This window comes from Epargyreus clarus, unplaced genomic scaffold (genome assembly GCF_041222505.1).
Source record: "Epargyreus clarus isolate Ecla_fem2 unplaced genomic scaffold, WU_Ecla_fem_2.2 ptg000002l, whole genome shotgun sequence".
Taxonomy (NCBI): Eukaryota; Metazoa; Arthropoda; class Insecta; order Lepidoptera; family Hesperiidae; genus Epargyreus; species Epargyreus clarus.
In genome coordinates, this window is record NW_027332210.1 from 10870840 (window position 1) to 10895585 (window position 24746).

General features: G+C 37.1%; 3 protein-coding genes across 9 annotated transcripts; 2 read left to right on the plus strand and 1 right to left on the minus strand.

Annotated features, from left to right (window-relative positions):
• On the plus strand, positions 1 to 2984 carry LOC140747696 (uncharacterized). The gene is made up of 2 exons (XM_073080241.1): positions 1 to 294; positions 457 to 2984. Exons 1-2 carry the CDS (start codon positions 189 to 191, stop codon positions 1908 to 1910), a joined length of 1560 nt encoding a protein of 519 aa, XP_072936342.1. The 5' UTR covers positions 1 to 188; the 3' UTR covers positions 1911 to 2984.
• On the minus strand, positions 2677 to 6891 carry LOC140747704 (nucleoplasmin-like protein). 2 transcript variants are annotated; one of them, XM_073080254.1, is made up of 6 exons: positions 6768 to 6891; positions 6000 to 6139; positions 5252 to 5377; positions 4728 to 4853; positions 3896 to 3946; positions 2677 to 3391 (listed from the first exon to the last, which is right to left on the minus strand). In XM_073080254.1, exons 1-6 carry the CDS (start codon positions 6787 to 6789, stop codon positions 3290 to 3292), a joined length of 567 nt encoding a protein of 188 aa, XP_072936355.1. In that variant the 5' UTR covers positions 6790 to 6891; the 3' UTR covers positions 2677 to 3289. The 2 variants fall into 2 exon arrangements, with proteins under 2 accessions (XP_072936355.1, XP_072936364.1); XM_073080263.1 differs by lacking the exon at positions 3896 to 3946.
• Positions 6892 to 8494: 1603 nt separating this feature from the next.
• On the plus strand, positions 8495 to 22919 carry trbd (ubiquitin thioesterase trabid). 6 transcript variants are annotated; one of them, XM_073080202.1, is made up of 18 exons: positions 8495 to 8838; positions 9155 to 9449; positions 11151 to 11240; positions 11813 to 11906; positions 12247 to 12341; positions 13492 to 13561; positions 14290 to 14406; positions 15866 to 16013; positions 16309 to 16394; positions 16770 to 16883; positions 17327 to 17452; positions 17735 to 18299; positions 18790 to 18925; positions 19390 to 19498; positions 19751 to 19883; positions 20052 to 20145; positions 20301 to 20449; positions 21312 to 22919. In XM_073080202.1, exons 2-18 carry the CDS (start codon positions 9318 to 9320, stop codon positions 21394 to 21396), a joined length of 2343 nt encoding a protein of 780 aa, XP_072936303.1. In that variant the 5' UTR covers positions 8495 to 8838; positions 9155 to 9317; the 3' UTR covers positions 21397 to 22919. The 6 variants fall into 6 exon arrangements, 3 of the variants coding, with proteins under 3 accessions (XP_072936303.1, XP_072936319.1, XP_072936311.1); XR_012102896.1 differs by having other exon boundaries at positions 8496 to 8838; positions 20284 to 20645; XR_012102895.1 differs by having other exon boundaries at positions 8496 to 8838; positions 20301 to 20645.
• The last annotated feature ends 1827 nt before the right edge of the window (positions 22920 to 24746 follow it).

Genomic DNA, 24746 nt, shown 5'->3' on the forward strand with positions numbered 1-24746 from the left:
TATTCAATTTTAATCTGTGAAAGTGTGAACGTTTTATTTCTATTTGTCCAACAATATTCTAAATATTGTTTATTTATAGAATTAATCATTACTGTTTGATTGCATCATTGTACAGAAAGCGTCTGCATTTGCAAACCAGAAATAAAAAAGGACAAAAAATATTTTGCATAGTACAATACATTATCGTAATGGAAGTAAATAATCCACATAATCAAAGTTACTGGTTCGTAGTGCGGGAAGATCAAAGCAACGTCATATTCAGCAGCAACAACTTCACAATACAGAATCCGCAAAGTTAGTTGCACAATGTAATATTATGATATAAGCAAGACTTGTAATCCAGAGTCGTAAATATTGTCTAATAATAATTGACTTTGTGACCTTATAAATATATAAAATAAGATAAACATGTAAATTATGGTATAACCACATGTTACTGTTTTTTTCTAATTGCAGTTGCAGGTCAAGAAACCAGATACATAGTAGATACCTCAGACGACAGGCAGTATATCCAGATAAACGATGCACCACTTACACTCCAGGAAGACACTTCAGAACATTGTGAGAAGGAAGTTACCCAGCTGCCCAAAGAGGATGAGAATTTTTGGGATCGAAACAAAATTAAATCATTACTAACATTGTGCCTAGAGAATAGATATAGGATAAGTAATCATGACAAAACCCTGTGGGAAGAAATAGCCGCTGTCATTGGCTCCACTGCAGAAGAGTGTGATAAGAAGTACAGGAACTTAAGGCGCACCTACATCAGGCTGTTAAAAAAGAAAAGGTTAGGCAAAGATATAAAATGGGTTCACTACAACTTGTGTGAAGAAGTGTTTGTAGATTGTAAGTCTCTTTCACCATCCATGTTGGAGCCCTGGGAAGACACTAAGATTAGAAGGTTGCTGAATCTTTACATTGAAAATATCAACAGGTTCCGCAGCACAGACTGCCTGCAAAAAGAGGTCTGGAAAGACATAGCCACTGAATTAGCAACAACTGAATATAATTGCTATCACAAATTCAAAAATTTAAAAAGAACTTACTTCAATTGGTTACACAGGAGTCGAGAGACTGGCAAAGTAATAAAATGGCCATACCACCATTATTTTGAAAGAATATTTTATAATTACAACCCTAATATAGGGCCCTGGAACAGAACCAAAATAAAACTCTTAATAGATGCTTATGCTCAAATAGCTCACAAATTTAGAAATCCAAAATTTCAAAAGAAGGAACTATGGAAGGAAATTTCAAGTGTGGTTGGTGAAAGCCCCAATAACTGTGATAGAAAATTCAGGAACCTAAAACAAACTTACATTCGTTTGAAGATGCGAGCAGAGGCTGGAGGGTCAATAACCAAGTGGCGATACTATAAGGACTTTGAAGTAATATATGAAAATCCAAGATATAGTACTATGGATGATGGTATACAGAAATACATTTACAAATCAGAAGATCAGGACTACATCAAACAACTTCTTACATATTACTTAGAACATAAGGAGAAATTTAGAAATCCATTTGTGAAAAAGAAAACATTATGGAGAGTGATTGGACCCAAGATAGGATTATCATCAGATGAATGTGATAAGAAGTTCAGAAACTTGAAACAAACTTATATAAGGCTGATGGAAAAGAAAAGACAAACAGGTAAAGGGAATAACTGGCCTTATTATACTTATTTTGAACAAATATATAATGAGCCCAAAAGCTTAAGGGATCAGCAATGCAACCACTTGTACAGTATAGACAATGCAACATTGACAACAATCAAGAGATCTGTGCAGAATGCCTGCGATTTTAGAGAAAAAGATAAATTTGAAAAGTTAGTACAAGCTATAGAGGACTCTAATAATATTCAAAGAGAAAGGAACAGAATACTGCAGGCTCTGCTTAATAAGAGATGATTGTATTGAAAGCACGATCATTTAATAACTTGAAAGTAACTTTAGTAAATATCAATGTGACCTGCCCCAGAACTGCTTTACAGTGGTAGCAGGCAGCAATTTTGTAATATTGCAAATACATTATAGGCATTGTTGGAAATCCTGGGTATGGCACATTGTGTTCAAATGCTTTTGTGCATCTTATTATAGTAAAGAGAAGAGTAAATTAAAGTTTTTTTAGCAGTGTTGAGTAACTAAAACTTAATTTAAGTGTGCTTGTGCAGTATGTGTGTTATGTATGTCAGAAACTATTCAAATTTTTTTGTATAACTTTGGACTCAACCGTGATCAACATTTTTGTGATAATGGAACCTTATTTCCAAAAAAATGTTTAATTGCTTGAACCAGGAACTATAAAGGCATGTATTTTCAATCAGTTCATAACATTTATGCTTAAGAAGTACAGGTACCTACGAGTATCTCTGCAGAATTTTTTATATAATCTACATATTAGTTATCTACATATATAAAAACGAATGTGTCTGTATGTTTTTCATAGAATAGTTAACTGTATTTGATCATGTGATGATCTTTAACAAATTTGTGCACAAGCCTGCAGTTTCAGAGTGGATACAACCAATTTTCGTCAGATGGCACCACTGTCATTCCTATGAAGGTACATTTTCAGTTATATGAATGTTATTTTTTTTAAATGCAATATGTATTTGTCTCTGATAATTTAAGCAGCAAAAGTCAAGGTAGTAAACAGGAATAAAAAAAAACATGATATGTTTAGAAATGGTTTTATTTTATTATTACCGTTCTTATGTTTTATGTATATGTACAAACAAACTATAATAGATTATCAGTTTTCATTCTGAAATGAGAAATCGTTAGCAATTCAATACATGTTGTCGACAGGCAGCTACTCGATACAAAATGATCAATGTCTTAACATACACTGATTATGCTTACGTCTTAACTTAAAAATACATCTGTGTGAATTTAAAACTTATCATAAATTTGCCATCAATAACACTATACCACAGTAAGGAATGGAAAAAATTTAAGTTCAGAAAAAAATGAAAAATAAATCACACTCGATCTTCAGTAACCACGCAGGATCGGATCAACGGTTGCAGATACCTCGACCGGTAGAAACTTATCACGAACATATACGCACACGTCCACTCTCTCACTCACGCTCGAGTCGATACAACGCTAACCTAGACTGAATTACCACACTATGTCGTACAACTAAGAGATGCGCCCGTCGACCGCCCGCGCGCCGGAGCCAGCGTGCTCGGAACATTACACTAGGTAGGATTACCTAAAACTGTTATACGGAGTCAGTCTTGCGGGCCTGTCGGTCGAGCGGCGGCGGGCGGGGCGCCGGCTCTTCACTTCTTGGCGTTCTTCTTGGGCGACGCGGCCTTGCCTTTGGCATTGTTTGAAATTTTCGGCTTCTTGCCCTTGGGCTCGCCTTCCTCATCGTCCTCGTCCTGCGCAAACGTTTCATTTGTAATTTAAAATTATTTGACCAACGTTAAAGGTGGAAGTGCATAACAATGTCCTAACTATTTAGGAGATTTATTACTAACATAAAATTACAACAACTCTAAAAACATAATTTTACTAGCTTATGATGCAAATAACGCAAAATAAAGACTAATTTAAATGTGTATCTACTTTCAAGCTATCAGAAGGTAAAGGGAATAGGAATGAGTACAGAAAACCACCAGCCAATTTAAAAATTAATACATTATTTTATCAATAATGAAAAAAATTTTGATGAGCAATTTATTGCAATACAGGCCCAGTTTTACTAAAGAATGACAGCCGAAATTGTGTTTTTTTTAAATTTTGATGAATATAGTTGCAAACTTAGCTGTTCAGATAGCAACTGTCATAGTTTGGCAGAATTAGGCATAACGCCCTTTTCCCTCTGTTAGATGTCTAGGTGTTCCATTCATTTTACTTAGATATTAGTTGAAGGTTTTCAGTACCTCATTCGTCTTGCGCTTGCCTGCTGACGCTTTCCTTTTATTCTCATCTTCCTGCAAATTTAGTAATCTACTGAATCACTGAGTTTATCAAAAATACAATATCTTAATGTAACTGCATTGATAAAAATATTAGATTAATCATTGTGTTGATAACCTTGACAAATAACATTATACATGTGAATAATAAATTAAATCAAACAAGATACAAGCCAATTTATTTAAATAATGCAATATTTTATAGATATTTATTACATGGCCAATTATAATATAACTTATAATTAGTTTTAATGGTAATTAATGGTATGGTATGTTAATTACATTCAATGTCATTAAAATAAATTACACATTTAATAAAAATATTTCAAATTATTTACCATAAAACCCAGCAGTTGTATGATATGCTCGTTAAAAAGCAGATGGACATGGAATGCCTTTAGTTAAATCTTATACTGATATGTATACATGGTGAAAGTAACAGAAATATTTTATATCTATAGATAGATATTTAGAATACAGCTAGTCATTGAACAAAGACAGATTTGACAGAAATGCGAAATTCACTTTTTATATTTGGATAACATATTGTCTAAATATTATTGCTGCATTACGGAAAAAAATCATGTATTTTAGTTGTCAAATTAATCAGTCGGTACAAAGACGGATTTGAAATGCGCTTATATTAAAATTACATTTGTGAATAACTTGAAATGGCTGCCTGTAAAGTTTGGTATATTATAAATCCGACTTTGTTCTACGACTATGGCGACATGTTTTATTAACATGGATTTCCAAAAGCATATTGTGACTTAAGGTTGACATTGACTCTACTGACCTTGAACTGGGAGTCATCCCCCTCCTCCTCATCCAGCATCTCCTCCTCCATCTCCTCCAAATCTTCAAACTCCTCCACCAGAGCACCGAGTAGATGCTGACCAATCAAATGCACCGGCCCTGACCCCTGTACACAACAAATTTAAATAAGTCATGTTTCCCACATAATAAGGATTTTTTGTGGAGGTAATACTCTAATGTGAAATCAGACAAATGCCTCAAGATATCATAAGTGGGCAGTGCAACATCAAAACAATGTCACATACCCATCAAATACACATTGGTTGTTTTATCATCATGTTTCAAAATTTATTTTTAACAACTTATTTCTACAATGAAATAGAAATTCACTTCAAAGTCCAAGCCTAAAGAGAGTAGAAAACAATCCATGAATTTTGATATTGATTAAATCAAAAATAATGAACAATTTAAAAACATGTCTTAAAATCTTATTATTAAATAAAACTTGTCTCTAATGTGGCTACTGTTCTAAATATAAACAATATTTTATAAAGTAAAATTTACCTGTACAAGAGTGAAGGTAACAGGCGCATCGGGGAACTCAATGTCGAGGCGTGCATGCCTTGTCTCGCCAACCTTCAGGATGGCCACTGGGATCTTAATTGAGTCTTGCAGGCACATCGTCTCCACCTGAATATTAATTAAATTGTCTTTTAATATATGGACAAACTATAATCGCTATAGTCGTAAATCTGTATAGATAATATCAATCAGACAAATGCCTCAAACAATCATGAGATAGAGAATACAACATTAAAACAATGTTGCAAACCTTTCAAATGGAAATTGGTGTTTTATCATCATATTGATAATTATATGCATCTATAGACACAAATTATGTCTATACACAAATTAGGCATAAAATTCAATATGGATATTTAGATACATTATCCTTATTAGTGTAATGAATATAGTTTTAATTTTTGTACACTACTAATATGTTAATATTAATGGACAACAAAATAATATCAACATGTTCGGTTTATTGCATCTGTAAACTTGTGCATAACTTACAACAATCACATAGCATGAGGATTGCAATTTTGAGGTTATACATTTCAAAACTGTAATAATTATTACCACTCTTGGTTGGTCAAAATTTTAACACAAGCCTTGGTCATAACTCGCGCTTTGTCCCTTACATCAGGTACTCTAACGCAATTTACTCTTGCGTGAAATCCACATGTTTAACATTTTCCATCAAATATTAGCGCGTCACACAACTAATATATAAAAGAGTATATTATCTCACCTGGACGACGTTGAGTTCATCGGGCTTGGCATCGGGTCCGAGCAGCGCTTGGCGGATTAACAGCTTGTTGCTGCGGGGGTACTCCGCCTTCGCCTCGGGGTCCCACGTCTCCGTGGGGTGTGACGTCGAGAGTGTGACACCTGAAAAACGCCGACACACATCTTTACTTCACCGATAAACAACACCAGGAGTAATGAACTTCCGAATCTTTGTACAACAAGCGCAAACGTCACATAAACAAACTGCAACCGGCCCGCGCCTACAACAACGCCGAGAGTTGAACCGACGGTTACCAACTAGAGACGCTTGGACGCCATACTTTCAAATTACCCGCCTCGCCGACACCGACTTCGCACAACGCATATTCGCAACACACCGCGCCCCACAAACAGATCGATCGATAAGAATTATCTCACTATAACAAGCTAATGACTCGAACGACGTATAACGCCCTTCTTCGAACACCCTAACTGTTACATGCAAGGTTTCGCTGTAGTACGGTGAAAATGGCGGCAAGGTGTTTTTGTTCGATTACAAATACAAATACATTTACAACAACATTTTAAAAGTTACAAAACGTTCACTATCATACAAACGTTTATAGCAATTGAGTGTAAATTACGAGATTACATTGCGATATAAAATGGCGAAGGAGCCGGATGTCAAAGCTAACGCTATATTCACCAATATTTCGTGGACAAAGTACAATACTACAGAAGTAAATAATATAGTAATCATGTGCCTAACTAGTAAAAGATTAATACATACCGTAAAAATATTCGTCAGACATGGTGATTTCACTAATTTATTGAGATTTTTGCGACACGTTCACGTGCGATGCCGGCGCACACAAATCTGAGACCAATGTTGCCATTGACTTACCTAACTTCACAACATAAAAGGTTGCAAATTTTGACAGTTATAGTGCAAAAAAAAGGTTTATCTATCGACCAACAAAAACACTTCGAAATTATATTATTGAATTGTTAAAAAAAAATATAGTTGTAAGAACGTTACAGAGATGCATATGTTGCATGTATAGTAAGTTTATTTAGTACATATAATTATTATTACAGATACGAATGCCTTAACATACTGTAGCTTAGAGATGGGTTGCAAAATAATAATTTTATATATTTAACCTTACACATTTTAGATAGTTATGTCAAAAAAAGAACCTGTATCTTTATATAGAACAAATGAGTTTAGTATATCAAATTAACAATAAATATAATTCACAAAAATCACAAATAAATATGTAAATAATAAAGAACATACACAGATTTTTTTCGTTACAAATATATTATCTTGGGTTATTTTAATTCTGTAATACTGTATAACAATCCTTCCAATCTATTAATTTAGTGATTTAGTAATTTATTTCTTATAAATTTAAGTTAATGTTAATATTTGTTATAAATGACATTAATTTAATTTAAGATTAAAACATGCATATAATATTTATGTTACAATTTTGTGATCCTGTATATTTTTTCGTTTTCTAATGCCGATATCATTCAGAATGTGGAAAAATAAATAGAAACATGGCAACACTGTTTTGTATTCATGAATTGACGTACAATTTATTTTTATTGTACCAACCAAAGACAATATAACCACAAGTCCACAACCGATTAGGTGCGTTTAGCGTTTACTAACAACATCCAACGGTTCAACACTTCAGAAATATTTTTTTGGTATTACTATTACTATTACACCATAACTAGGAAATAAGAGTATATAAAATAATTTTGTTTGTTGATCTTTTTAGATCAAAATGTTATCGAACTTTCAATAAACATTTGAGGCATATGCTTCAGATGTCCCTTGCAAAGAGTATAGTAACCTATATGGAGTGCCTATATAATATACATCAAAATATTATAATATGTCGTTTTATGTAGGTGGAATCTGACACCAGATTTATAACACAACAAAGTTTTTGCAAACGAGAGGTACGGATTTAAACGATTAACATAATAAAACTTACTCTGGAAAGTAGGTTTTTCAGTTTTTGTTTTAAGAAGTTGGAAAATATCACTATGGACTACTATGGAGATATATAATTGTAGAATTAAATAATTAAATTTAAATACGATATCAACGTAGTTTTTAATGATGTAAAAGTAAAACATTATGATTCTAATAATGGACACATTTGCCTATATAAAGTAGGGTCATGGAACAGAAAAAACTTATTTTTCTCTTCTATGAGAAGGGTATTGTTTTTTAGGGTTAAACAAAAATGATAATATATAATTATATAACTTATTAATTGGTAGCACACCTAAACTATCTATATTAAATAAATCGGTTATTTTACCTAATGATCATTTAAATATAATATAATATTTAAATATAATAATTTTATATATTTTTTAAATATAAAATGCACGTAGGTAAAAGACAAAGTATGCGGTGTTTAAATATTGCTTAGAATGGAACGTATATCTGCAAGGTAAAGTAGAGGCCATTTTGAAAATATTTATATATGGGCAAAAATTGATTGGTCAATTACTTTGTACGCCTTTTTGTAATTGGTCAGAAAATCCCGATATGCGGAATATTAACCAATGAAGACTCACAAAAGTTTTCATTTCATTGATGCATGCAATGTTGCTGCCCCTTGTTACGGGCTGACACAAATTTATTTGTCAAAATACCGTATAAACTTAATTGTCTTCATCTCCGTTGTTTCTTCTGAGTTTTTGTCCCGTCGCCCCCAGTTTATTTTGCCCGTCTCTTATGTACATATTTCAGTAATCAAGTGCAGTTTTTGTATCGGTAATCGCATTCGTCAATCATCGCACGGAACAACGGGCACTATTTCTGTAATAGAGTGAGTAACTCGTATCGCTTGAGTTCTCGTTCTTGACCTTAGGCCGTCGATGCTTCGATGCAGTTTTATGTTGTGTAACGACGCCAAAAATCGCGGACGAGCGATGCCAAGATCGCCGAGTGTCGCGTCGTGCGAGCGCCGATGCGCGGAACGGCTCGGGCTCGCTTAGCGATCTGTCAAACATTCCAATAAGAATTCGACCAGTGAAATTTGCTTATCGTTGCACTTTTTGCGACGTCCGACGCGTAAGTAGATTAAGACGGCCAGCGCGACGTCGCATCACCCTCGCGCTGAACAGATAATATTTTATTTTTAGGTGAGTGATAGTATCGAAGCGCACAGCGTCGCGAGCGTGCGGAGGTCGAGTACACCTGTGTAAATAAGATTAAGGAAAGAACATCGGACGATGAGAACGTCATAGCGGTGCGGCGAGCGTGTGAAGTACCGCGCGGGACCCACATGTTATAGTGCATGGTACGATGAGCGAGGAGGCTGCGAGCGATGGCAGCAAGAAGAGTCCCTCGGTGGGCGCGGCGGCGGCGGGGCTGGCGGGCGCCGCGTGCACCGCGGTCGACGCCTCCACCAACATCACACACACGCAGGCTGCGCAGGTACACCACACACCACACACAACTACATCACATCACCACATTCACACCACCACGTCATGTAAACAATGAATGAGAACATCACTAAATTACGTTGATGATTCAATGGACACAACATATTTGGTCATTTTCTTGTGTATTAACAAAGACAAATTAATAACTTAAAAATTAACAAGAAAGTCAATTTTTGTTAAGCCTACTTTGGTTAGATATATTCTGACTATGTACACGAAGAAATTTCAAGAACCTCATCACATTAAGGAATATTTGAAAAAAAAAAAACTATAAAAGTAATTGATTAAGGACACATTGTAAAAGTACTTCCTGGGTATGAGGTTGAAGTTATTAACATAGGAGCAAGTTCATACATTATTGTTTGTACATTAACAAATGCATGTAGCAATATAAAAATATGTAAATTTAATTCACATGTTACCACATAAATTTTATTGAATACATTGTCTTGTGACAATCTCGTATTTTGAACAAAAAACTTATGATTTATCAAATATAAACTAAGTGTTATTGAAAATCAAATCACAACATTTGTTACTTGTTGTTGTTTTGAAAAACAAACATTTCCACTAACCAAATCATGGTTATTGCAACTTTGGCATTCTATTTCTCCAATACATTACCCTCTTGTATGTAAATAGGTCACCAGTAAGTTGGACAAACCAAACATTTTTTTTAAACTTATTTACTTAAGAGCAAAGATAACATTGAAATAATATTTTAATCATTCAGATTTGCTAGTTCATGTTAGGTCGTGTGGGTTATCAAGACTCGTTACTCATTGTTTTTGTAAAAAAATGTATGTGTAACAATGTGTACAAGTATGAAGTTAAACTATTACAAAATTATTGGTAGATACATATCATACCAATTTTGTATAGTGTCATACCATAATAATAATTATTGTTGGGCCACTCAGATAATGCATTCCTGTCAACTAATTTGCGATGATAGAAACTAAAAATATATAATGTGTACTATAGCCTCTGTTAATGTTTGTGAAATAAAACTATGTTGTATTGCTCTATAAAAGTGAAATATTTTATTCAAACTAAATCAAAATCATATATAATAAACATAATATTATCCTCTAACTTACCAACATTAAAAGCTATTATTTCCCAAACAAAATTTAAGTTATTTTACATTCATCAAATCCATCTTTTTCATGACATATATATTCTATGTTCTGACATACAGACAGAATACTTCATTCACAAATAAATATTACTGGAAACTTTACCATTTACTCAAATTTGAACCTTACATATTTGGACATGTTAGTATGGTATGAAATAATATGGTTTTTCTTTCTTATATTTTGCTGATTAAATAAATAAATTAGATGTAAAATACTATAATGTTATACCATAGTATTACAATGTAAAATACAATAAAATAGTTTAATAATAAAGTAAATATTATGCTGCATCCAAACTGCATGCAAGAAGCAATAGTACCTTTTATTACTCTGGTAGAAAATTCCAACCTTAAAAAGTGTTTGAGGTCATCATTGATGCTAAAATGATTGTCTGTTGTCATATCAATCCAATCTGTTCTAAATATTCATTTAAATATGTTTCTGCTTGTTATTTTATTGCTAAGTAGAACTTCCATTGCATTTCTCAACAATTGGTGACTTGGCTAAAAAAAAATAATTGTTGAAAATATACAATTGATTGTGTTCAGCAGATGACAGCGAGTTCAGCACCCTCTACCGAAAATCCCAAATGGAGCTGTGAGGTGTGCACCTATGAAAACTTCCCACTCTCACGAAAGGTATTGTTGTATGTTTCCCACATAATCATACTTATACTTACTATGCGGATGCTATTTTAATGGTTTTGTTATGTTAGTAAACAAGCATAATTGGCAATTTAAACTGGGATTAGAGCTATTAATACATTTGTTTATAATATTATTGATTATCTATTTATTTCCTTTAGAAGCAAAAGCTTTAGATCCCTAAGTAATAATTCTTAGCATCTATAATGTGTTGAAATTATTGTAAATTATATTTGTCTTATTTTTATTTTAAATTAGAATGAGTGGAGAGATTATGATCTTAAATCAATTTCTCAGTTATAAATAGTGGACTTTTATTCACACATCTAATATGTAAATTTACTATGATAGATATAGTCCAGGTAAAACTGCTAGTCATTTCTGAATATAGAAATGAATCGAGTCGCCATAGCAAATTGTATAGCTATACCTGCTCTCAACAACTTCAGAGCGGACTAGCAGTTTGGCGCGAACTATACTTTTATTAAATTAGACACCTACTGTAACTGTATAGCAGTATACTGAAAGCTGCTCAGCAATTAAGAAAATTAATTTAATTATTCCAGTGTACAATGTGTCGATCTCCGAAGCCGTGTCTCGGTGAAGATATCTTCAAGCTGCAGGACGGGGCGAGCGCGCTACCGTCGCCCGACACCTGTGGTATGTATCCAACACGGCTCTCTAACATACCCATACATGGTAACTATGTATGTGTAAGGGATTTTAGGTGGCCCTGATCTTTACTTTGGTTACAGATACATAATAAAAAAAAACTATGTTGTTACTGGTAAAACTAAAGGTCTAATACGCAAAGGGACTGCTTTTTTGTGTTAAACATTTAGCCTTTCCAATGACGATTCAGAGGCAAATTTATTAATTTAAAAGTTATATAAGTAACTGTTGAATGTTTCAACACTTATTGAATGTTTAATATTTTTGTGTTTTATTAAAATTGTAATTTTTTCATTTAAATGTTAATATATTGTCATTATTGTTAAAGGAGCGGAGGCGGTAGCAGAAAGACTGAAGCCCTTGAGGATATCGTCTCCCCAGGGCCAGGCCAGCGCTTCCACTGTGAGCAAGTGGCCTTGTAGTGTGAGTATATTGTTTATATTAATTCTACTGGCGGTTATGTCTCCATTTAGAAAATTTTAATAACTTTATCTTCACAATAATATATAATAATTCCAACTAGATTAGGCCCCATTTATATTTACAAACATTAAATGTATTATGTTAGAAAAATCATTATTTATCTACAGTATATTTTGACCGGCACGGCGTGTGTCTTTGCGGTCGCGTTACATAACATATAAATATGGTCATACATATAGAACCTTATAAATTTGTTTTACCACGGAACGTGCCTGACACGTACGATGTCTGAACATATAAATGCGCCGTTAATGGCGACCTTAAATTGCGTTAATGCACTCAGCACTAAAATGAACTCATGTGTGCTTTACGTCACGCAGTCACGTTTCGTAATTTGGTGCGTGATCCATCCCCATCGGAATGAGTGCGAAAACGTAATGCAACATTGCAGTTCTGCTAGATATCGCAAGGATTACACCAATGTTTTGCCATAGCGAGCGGTTGCGTTAAATTTGCTTGCCAATTATTATATAATAAAAAATAAGCATGTAATGCTCTCATTACTTTAAAATATAGTTAATGAGATTCAAACTCAGGCAATCATTGCAAGAGGCCGTTATGAATACCAGTTGCATAGGATATATTGTTTACAATCTGTTATTTCATGTTATATGTACTCTTAAAAATAACAAAAATTTATTAAATTTGGTTCCTGTTTCATTAATGCTCTGTTATCTCATATTAGGCACAAGTGTCTTCTCAGAGGAGTGTCGTTCATTATTTTCTTTATTACTAAGGATATTTCAAAGCAATAAACTTGCCCAGACAAATCACACAGCAGATGGATGATCTGCTGTCTGTAAACGGGATCGTTTTTTAAACATATAAATGTTTTTAATTCATATACTAATGTTCTAAAAATGATGGCATTTAAAAAAAAGAGAATAATAATTATTAAAAAAAAAAACCCACCGAGTTTCTTACCAGATCTTCTCAGTAGACGTCGCGTTCCGATCCGGTAGTAGCTTAAGATAAATATTGTAACTGACAATTTGTAAGTGCCGCCGTTGGCCTATATAAAATGAATATATTTAATTTCTGTTTGCATGATGTATAAGACATATGTTAGCAGTATTGTGTGTGTTCGCAGACGTGTACGTACGAGAACTGGCCGCGCTCGCTGAAGTGCGCCATGTGCGGCGCCGCGCCCGCGCCCGCCGGTAAGCACTAAGCAGACCTTTTTTTTTGTTGATGAGGGCGTAACCTTCAAAAGGTGCCCGATGCCATGGGACTGACGCCGGGTTTGTGGCACTTTCACCGCACTAAAATCCCTCCGGTGGCCGTCCTCGGCGTTTGGTGGAGAACTCCGGGATCTGCAACGGAACACAACCGGAGTTCTCCTAACGCGATGCCCTTCTATCGGGCTCTGCCCTGGGGGGAGCAATTTTCGCTCCTCTCCTATCTCCTGGTGATTACAGCGATATGCGTCCACACAAACCGCTGTCCTCCCCGGGGTCGCTTGCTGGACGGTTTGAGCTCCTACTCTTGCCGCCCGCAACCCCGGAAGAACCTTTTAGTCGCCTCTTACGACAGGCAGGGGATACCGTAGTCTTATTCTGGTCCCGGTACTATAGGGACGCCGGTAACCTCCTCTAACACGGCTTATAAAGAGATAAAGTTTGTAACTTTGGTTGTTTGTTAGTTCGTAAGGGCTAATCTCCAAAAGTACTGAACCGACCATGAAAATTCAGAAAGCTACACTATTCAGGAGTGCTCTAGGCATAATTTAATATGAATGAACAAAAAACGGGCGAAGCCGCGGGTACTGCTAGTTTGAATAAGTAGGAGGTTGACTTACAATTTTAAAATAATATGGCCTTTGGCAACATACAATACTCGTAACATACTCGTACCGTCTCTAATAAAAAATATTTAAACTTGTCCATAGGTATAAATGAAATATGCAATAGTCAAAATGCGTCTCAACACGACTTGGAGTCGAACAGCCGTCGCTCTAAGCGACGGAACAATAACCCTGACTGGATCTGGCTCCAGGCCTGTCTCGGTAAGTTGAATGTAGTTAACTGACATCATATAATATCCAAGTTCATTTGTATTTGTAATCTATTGTTGTAAGTAGAGATGGGCAAACAACCCGGTTTAAACCCTGTGCTGGGTTTAAACCCAATAAATACCCGTTTATTTCCTCCCACTGGGTATTTATTTGGGTGTTTATAAAATGAGTTAATAAAATCTACACAAAGCTTTTAAAATAGTTCAAATGTTTATTTAATAGATATACTATAGGTTTTTACTGTATTTCTAATGTTTTTACATTTTTAAATATTACATTTTTAGGGGTTAATCTATTTTTATTACCTTTTTAATTATTATTTGTTTGATGAAACAAATAGCGCACAACTAAAACAAATAAATATACCTCTCGTATACTATTACACAGGTGGTGTGGGAATATGAGCATATAATGTAAAATGTAATTCTTGCGTAACATCTTAATAATTATAGCTTTAAGAAAAAAAATATAAACATTATTTTATAGAAAATTTTAAGTGCTACAACTTTAGTTCAAGGTACTTTTCGATAAAATTTACCGTTTTCGAGAAAATCCAGAAACCCGAAAATTTTGACGTTTGACCCCGAATAGTGCCGACACACACATCGATGAGGACTTTTGGAACTTTACTTGTGATTGTAAACCCAAGGTCTCTACGGAAATTTAGCTTTATGTTATTTGATTACTATTTTTATGTCTAAATTTACCGGACTATAAAAACTCCTCTATCAAAATGTTTCAATGTCATTTTCTGTAAATTAAGTAGAAAAAAGTTAAAAAAAAGTCTTCCCAAAGTTTAATCTATTATTGTTATTATCTTTGTTATTTTTGGTTTAACGACAAAAAGTTATAGAACTAAAATTATAGATAAATCAATTTGAAACCATAATTGTTCTTACTAAATTTCTGTGCGACAAATAGTTTGCCTGGTAGAGCGTAAAAACGCTTTGTGCCCCTTCTTTCAAGATGGCGGCCGAGGGACAACAGTTGGGACTCCACAAATTAGGATTTAACTGTACACTAAGCCCTTTACACTAATCATTGACATCTATAAAATAAAATTGGGTCTTCGAAAATTGCAACCCAAATGTAACACATCCGAATGGACTATAACAGCGTAGTTAAATGAAATATGGGCTTTTAGAGTGCATATTTAGTGAATCGTTTACAATATTATTTTAAAAATGATATTACACGAAGAAACTAAAAATATGAATGACAATAATTTACACCCGCTGTTTGGGTGTTTATTTGGGTTTAAACCCTATTTCACCCAAAATACCCGGTTTAAACCCGTATCCACCCATTGGGTTTAAACCCTCTGCCCATCTCTAGTTGTAAGGGATTTCAGGATCTCGTTCGACATGTTTATTTTTTATTTTGAAGAAATTTGAGTTGACATAATTTTTATTTGTATTATTATAACTTGTCTTATGATATATGTTTGCAGGCGTGGTGGAGGGCGAAGCCCGGCGCGTGGAGGCGTACCTGGCGGCCGGCGGAGACCCCGCGCGCGCCCTCACGCCGCCCGAGGTGGCGCTGCTGGACCGCGCCTCCGCCTTCGACGCGGGCCACACGCTCGTGCACCTCGCCATCAGGTACAGCGCTGCTGGACCTGACTGGAGAACCTTCATGAACTTAAACAATAGTTGGAGATTGAATTGTCTCAAACAGATGTACCATCGTTAAATGACCACACGTAAATAATAAATGACATTGAGTGTAGATGTCATCATTTCTCATCATCTTTTACAAACGTTCCAAAAGCAGTATTACCAAATTAAAAAATATGTACTTATAACACAAAAAAGACCATAAAATTTTAAACTCAGTTAATAAGTAAATGTACACATTTCGTTGTAAGTTGATTTTAACATGTATGTTTTTATGTAGGTTTCAGAGGCAAGACATCTTATCCACATTACTGTCTCGGATATCAGGCGGCGGGCCCGGCTTGAAGCGTTCACCATCCTACGTGGGTAAGTAACTATGATCATGATTATGATTTGATTTATAAAATGTGCTATAAACTCTGCTGTTTACAATGTATCATGGCCATTGTTTATTTATACCATATTTTTTTATTTCCAATGGTATCGCTATCATTAATAAATCTTTATTAATAAATACATACGTAATATAAAATTAAATTTAAAAAAAATATAGTTTAACTGATAATGAATGTCGGATTTGTTAAAGTTGAATCACATGATATTATCTTACTTGATTAGTTCAGATCTGATTATTTGTGCGAAAAATTATAATCGTTGTCGTTTTACGCAGTGCAAAATAAATTGCGAGAATCTCGCGAGAATGTTGAGCGGGCTTAAACGTTGTTCGTTGTTTATTTCCAGCGCCGGACCTTGCGACGGCGATCCGGCGGCACATCGCGAGCTGCATCCGCTACAAGAAGGGCAGCTTCCCGTGCCGCTACGTCAACGAGATCTGCACATTCTCGCTGCCCGCTGGTACATATACTCCGTAGACCATAAATTAATGTTCTTTTAAAGATTTAATATAATTAATTATGAATTATTGCTGTAAAAGAATTTAGTCGTTTCAGTACAAGATTGGAAATTTATATCATAGCCTATGTCTGTCTTATGAAAATAGTAATGCTATGTTCTAAGTTGAAGGTTGAGGTAAGGTAAAGATGAGGTGTTCTATTTCTGTCCTCGAGGGTTATGATTTTTGGCCGACCTTAGATAAAAATCTTACTTAGGGTTGTAATCGTATTAAGGGTTGATTACAGATGTCCATAAGCATAACCACTTATCATCAGATGGACTGTATCATCATCATCAACCCATTACTGTCTCACTGCTGGGCACGGGTCTCCTTTCATAATGAGAAGAATTTATTCCAAATTCTTAAAAATAATTTTACTAATATATTTGTATTGTGATTGCAGAAATAGAAGAGCTTCCAGCAGCGATCCAGGAGCAGCTGTTCTCGGAGCTGCTGGACCGCGACGCGCAGCAGACGCTGGAGGCGGACCCGCCGCTCATCAACTGGAGCCACGAACTCACCACATTAGGTAATTCTGCCCTCTTTCATACCCTACAGGACACTTTTACTTCTTGGCCGATTCACATGTAATTCAGTCAGTATTCACAAACCCTTTCACCGGAATGAAGACATGCTTCACGCTAGTATTAGCAGTGGCAATAGATTGGTGTATACTTCTGGTTCAACCATAGTGGTTCGATCATCCTTCAAAGGGTGTGTGCGTTGCAATAAGGTAGGAGAGCTGTTGATTGATAATGATAATGTGGTGTACGGTTTGCAGTTGGATAGTGATGTTGTGTTACATGTGCAGGATCGAGATTGTACGCGCTATGGAACCGGTCAGCGGGCGACTGCCTGCCGGACGCGGTGTGCCAGGCGGCGTACGGCGTGTTCGACCGCGGGAACGCGCTGCGCGGCGCGCTCGCAGACGCGCTGCATCACGCGCACCGCAGGTACTGTGGGGGGCCGCTGTGGACCCGGGCGGCGGGCGACTGCCTGCCGGACGCGGTGTGCCAGGCGGCGTACGGCGTGTTCGACCGCGGGAACGCGCTGCGCGGCGCGCTCGCAGACGCGCTGCATCACGCGCACCGCAGGTACTGTGGGGGGCCGCTGTGGACCCGGGCGGCGGGCGACTGCCTGCCGGACGCGGTGTGCCAGGCGGCGTACGGCGTGTTCGACCGCGGGAACGCGCTGCGCGGCGCGCTCGCAGACGCGCTGCATCACGCGCACCGCAGGTACTGTGGGGGGCCGCTGTGGACCCGGGCGGCGGGCGACTGCCTGCCGGACGCGGTGTGCCAGGCGGCGTACGGCGTGTTCGACCGCGGGAACGCGCTGCGCGGCGCGCTCGCAGACGCGCTGCATCACGCGCACCGCAGGTACTGTGGGGGGCCGCTGTGGACCCGGGCGGCGGGCGACTGCCTGCCGGACGCGGTGTGCCAGGCGGCGTACGGCGTGTTCGACGTGTACTGTGAGAGCGTACTGCTGATACCAAAGGAGTCGTTATGTCAGGAAGGGGAAGGATTTTTTTCTAGAAATACAAAAGCCATTGTTTTATATATTGACGAAGTCCCTATGGATCATTGGCAAAGATCTCACAAACTAGGTAATCATGCCCGGGCCATGTAAGATGTTGAGAAAACTTCCAGAGCGTGATTCAGAATTATGAAGCCCCATCTCTTGATGGGGTGTATTCGCTACGTTATGTATACGTCGCTTTCTTGTGCTCTATTTTCGTTACACGTCCTCACGTGATGTCTCACATCCATAAAATTTCATTATATTTTCTTATTGATTATGTAGGAAGTTTCGTTTTAAATATAGTCGCAATCGTATGTAACTGACGTGTCCGTGTCCGTGTCCCGTCAGTTTCTACTCGCGCTGGGCGGCGTGGGAGCGGCTGCAGGCGGCGCGGCTGCACTACGCGCCGGAGGAGGCGCAGCTGCGCGCCGAGTGGGCGCGCCTGCAGGCCGCCGCCGCGCGCCCCGGCACCGCGCTGCACCAGGTACCGCGCCGCACTACACGGCACAACACTACTGACCATACCAGCTGCGATACGATACGCTTGTCCTTCGTGTTTATGACATTGAAGTAGTAAATGAGCATGCACTCCGTTATTATTCTCAGTTGCAAATGCATTGTCACCACTAAGGACTAAGTTAGACTACTTAGCGTATTTTTTTCTCTTTTAATAATATTTAAGTGATAAGCGACCATGCGGTCCATTTAATAGTTAGTGGCTCTTTCTGCCTATGATTTTTTTGTAATTAAATCGAACTAAGTTGGTACGGCTCGCATAAGTAGTCAAAACACAGTAACGCTCGATGACGTCATCTCTACTGAACACTATATTAATGTATAAATATTTAATAATGAATGTTGACAATTTTTATTTCACATTTCACAATTTATCGTATTTGTCAATTGTGGACAAAATAGCAAAATATATTTTTTTGTTAATAATTCCAGATACACGTATTCGTGCTCGCTCATGTAATGCGCAGGCCGATCATAGTATATGGAGTAGATATCGTGAACTCATTTAGAGGCGAGGCGCTCGGCTATGCTCGGTTTCAAGGTAACTGAACACTATTTATTTGTGTGTTCTCTGGATTGAATTATTATTTTAATAACTTAAATTATTTTTGTGTTTTTGGTTCGATTAACAATAAAAGCATATTTTTTGTAGATTTATAAAACTATTATTTATTTATATTTTTGCTAGTGATTAAAGGATCGATTAAAATATTTGTAAATTCGCGTATACCTATATTTCTTAAATTCCTTATCTGTTCGATAAGTTCGTAGTAAGTGTGTATAATGTGTGCAGGCGTGTACCTGCCGCTGCTGTGGGAGCCGGCGTTCTGCTCGCCGTCGCCGCTGGCGCTGGGCTACACGCGCGGACACTTCTCCGCGCTCGTGCCGCTCGAGCCCTACGCGCCGCGACACGCGTACATCTGCAGGTACCCGACACACGTCACACATGTCACGTGGGAGCCGCGCTCTGCTCGCCGTCGCCGCTGCCGAATATAAGAAGAACGGAATTGTTTTCGATTTCTGTCTATAATTAACCTAAATTGAAAATGGTAAAGTTTACTTTATAACAATTATATAATTTGTCTTTATTACAGGGAACCTCAGGAAGAAAGTGAAGAGATGACATTTCTACCGTTAACAGACTCTGAAGGAAAACTCTTACCTGTCCATTTTCTTACGTGTGATGAGGTGAGTGCTTTAATTCTTTTATCAAATTTCTGTCAAATAAGTGACAGGTAGGATTAGGCTTTTCTCATATAGAGAGACAATAAATTAAATATTTAATTTATCCGTTGGTGTAAAATGTTGTTCCCCCCTGATGCGTAGTGTTTGCCGTGTGTCAGATGTCGGACGAGGAGGGCACGGTGCGGCGCTGGGTGAGCGCGGCCGTGACGCGCGGCGGCGCGCTGGCGGCGCGGCAGCGCGTCCACGCGCGCCCGCTGCTGCAGGCGCAGATGCTGGAGGAGTGGCTCAACCACTACCGCCGCCTCGCGTAACTACCGCACGCGCACACACACACACACCGCACGCGCGCCCGCTGCTGCAGGCGCAGATGCTGGAGGAGTGGCTCAACCACTACCGCCGCCTCGCGTAACTACCGCACGCGCACACACACACACACCGCACGCGCGCCCGCTGCTGCAGGCGCAGATGCTGGAGGAGTGGCTCAACCACTACCGCCGCCTCGCGTAACTACCGCATGCGCACACACACACCTCTCATGCACACACACACACGCTTGCACACACAGGCGCGCGCGCGTACAGACGCAGACACAGACGTGCGCATGCAGACACACACACAGACACACACACGCAGATGCGCGCACGTCACAAACACTATCACAATTTACTAATGGACACAAACACATTATTGATTTAGTTTTCACAAATAAACATGAATTCCTATTAATCAAGTGTTAAATTTGTAAGAATACAGCTTACAAAAATTGACTTCAAATATGGGATAGTTCATTAATCACTTGAGGCTCCAAAGAGAGGAGGGGGTTCGAAAAAATCAAAGTGACACTGAAACTTGAACTTGCGATTGCCGCTAAAACCATCCAGCTCGACCTACCAATGGCCAGTTAGTCTGTAATCGTCATATCAAAAATACACAACGTTAAAGGAGAAGAAGAATGAGTAGTAAACCGCTCCCTGGTTTAAAAATGTGTTTATAATACATCACGTAATTTCACGAACAATTCCAATTTTAGATTTATTATCTGTGACTGATTGGTTAATTCTTATAATAAATAACATTCAAAATTAAAGTACATCTATAAGTCACTCAACTCTTACACTACGTTACCACAAACGCTGGAATATGCGAGCTGACAGGTGTAATGTTTGCAGGCAGCAGACCCGCGGGCCGTTCCCGCCGCGGCTGCAGCCCGCCGCCGCGGAGTTCTCCAGCGGGCCCGACACCGACGACGAGTGACACGAACACACCCTCCACACGCTCGCCCGCGACACGCGGAACGATATGGAAATCACCTCCAGTGGTCGACGGCCGCCGAACATACATATATGCATAGATAAGTATAGATATCTCACGTGTGTCAGCCGTTTAATGGCTGTGATGATGTAATTTACGCGTAACAATGCCGACATGCACAGTCAAGTGGTGCAACAACACAAAATCCAATAAAAAATGCGGAAAAATATCGTTTCATCCGTAAATGCTCTAAAAACTACATTTTTTTTAATATTTATCAAACACGAAAATAGATGACAGTGACAATTTCAATTGTCAAAACTGGTGACATTTTCTTGTTAGGAGTGAGTAATCTTTACTTATCTATGCATATATGGAATAAAAATATTTACCTTTTTTTCAATTCATTGTTTTACTCGCTTCGGTAGAACGACTAGTAAAATTAGAAATTTGTTTTATATTAAAAATATTGTTCAATATTGACTGAATAGTTATGTAACGTAATATCGCGCCGAGGAGGATTATTTTCAAATCGATTCGTTCCTGCCGCGGGTATGGATTGTGTTGCAACACGCTACCCACAGGTGTCAAACTCTTAGTGTTGCCAGTCGAACCCTGTTGCGATGTAAGTAATGCCTACGTTCCGAGCTCGATTTAATAAGGAACCAATTTTTAATAAGGACCTTAGGTAGGATGACCTTCCCGTTTAGATATGCTAGATTAAAACCAAACGAGCGAATGCATAATAAAATTATACCCCTGACTGGCAACACTGAATAGAACCAATACAGGAAACTTTATGTAAAGAATTGGCGAATGTTTTTAAAAGTATACTTATATAATAGTAAAGTGATATTGGTCAAATTACTAAAATACAAAAATGTATTCTTTATTTAAAATCTTAACATTTTCTCTCATTAATTTTCCTATTATATGGTATTTGTGCTTAATTTTTTTCTTTCATTAGTACAAGTGTTTATAGGAGTTTAGATTTATTTTTAAATCAACACGTAGCAATCAGTACTTTAGTTGTTTTTAGTTTAACGGCATACGTGAACGAATAGTTCAATAAATATTTATGCAAAGACATAACATGGTATTGTAATGTGTAATATATTTTTTTTTCAAAAAATCAAGTAATACTAAATTCGTTTCATGAATTCTTAGATTAGGGTGTTACGAAATATTAAAGGGAGTTTTACTCACCACTTCAAATAGAGAATTTTAAATAACATATTCTAACAATCATGACAATTTAAATTTTATAAATACAATAACACAACTTGTTTTCTCAAATAATTAAAATATTCCACTAAACTGCAATAACTCAAGTAGGTATAGTTTTAAATAACCTTAGATATAATTTATCCGTGGGCCACGCGAGCGGATCTTGTAAACTAGACAAATAGACAGACCATTTTAGCAATACTGGGGGTGAATAGATAGAACTGCCAATTTAATTAATAAGCAATTACATTTAAAACGGGCGGAGGATATAAATTTAAAGTACTCATTATGGTATTTATTATAAAAAAAAACTACACATTTATGGATGATCAACATTTAATACCCTCTCTGTCTTATTGCCACTATTATAGTGTAATTTCAGCTGCACAACCAGCATTCAGTGTTGCCAACGCATAGTATTCCCCCTAAATGTAGGCGTAAACTTCGGTTGTCTTGTATTGTGGAAGAATATAAGGGTTTTTGAAGCAATAATAAATAATTGATTAGTATAATTTTCTCGATATACATTTACGACGAATTGTTGAAGTTACTTTTAGGGGGGAACAGTTATGGAGTTAGGATATTAACATCGCTGGTATTAGGGACAAGCAGATCGCAGCTACTTCGCACTAGTAATCGTTGTTATCTCCAAAGATAATATGAAATTATTAGTATGACAGAAAAAACACAATAAAGACGCATTGTCGCAGATACCTGTACGTAGACTGCTCCTGTGCGCTTTGTCACGTGTGCGTCGAATAAAAATAGCAATATATTGTTTTGTTTGTTTCGCTACGTGCATTCAAGCGTAGTTTATTTGTTTGCTTCATATAAATTGCGTATATATCGTTACGGTAGCAACTGTTATCGTAACCTGCACATAGGGATGCCACACACTTGATTATAAAAAAGGTTTTATATTAAAAAAAAAATGGTATCGGTAACTAAATAGAATATTAGTCTGTCGTCAACTGTTCCACTGCTGGGTACGGGCCTCCCCAGAGTGGGGACTATTCAATTGAAATTTATTTTACGAATTTAGAATACATCTACATATTTAGTAACAATCTGCGATGGATTAAAAGATGTATATTATATAATGACAAACTTTACATTATATAATATACATATACTCACAGTAGCTATGTATGCGAATAATAAAATTATACAAGTGCATATTGCACTATTATATAGGTCGCGGATTGTTGCGCGGGACGATAAATTTATGGTAACATTAAAATGTAGATTCTTGGACGAAACTACCTATGTGAAATCTTGTTTAAGCAACATTTAAGCTCCCAATTTAATAATGAAACATGGTGAATAATGTATAAACGCTGTACAAAATACCGCCAGTTTGTATGTTACCAAGTGAACGCTGCGACCGGCTCTCGCGGACCAGGCGCTCATACAACTACAATTGTTTATCCTATTTAAATATTTAAAGTCTCCGATAATGCTAGACTACATGTAGTTAGATTACAAATGTTCCTTGCCTTTGGTCCAGTGTACTGCGCTCTTCTATATAACTGTATATGAGTATAATTACAGTGATGTAATATGATATTTGCACCGGAATACGACACTTGTGTGGCTCGAAAAGACTAAATTTAAACGTGTTGTTAATTATACGAAAGAAGGATTTGAATTTATTTTTTGTAAGGATAATCTCATTCACTTAGACCGCCTTCTATTTATAGATTGTAAATTTTGTAATATTGAATTATTTTGGCGCCCATTTACCAAATGTTTTGAAGATGTAAGTTACAAGACGCTTAAAATATAGATATCTAAGGCGCTAATATAGCAGATTAGTCGATGCAAATGCAATGACCTCTGGCGTTTTCATTCAGTTGTCATCGATTGGTCTCCAGCGAAATTTATCGTTATATACATGTTAAATGTTTGATAAACAGCTCAATAAAACGGTGTTCAACACAAAATATGGTGACGTGACGTATTGTCGCGAAAAACAGTTAATGTGCTACCCTTATTATAGAAACGTGTAATCCGATTTATAAAAAATGTATTAGCGACCAGCCGCACCTTGTTATGTGTTTGTACACTTGCTTGAAATTCGAAATCGATTAGTGAAAGAAAACAAAAAGATATAAAATGAAGAGTCT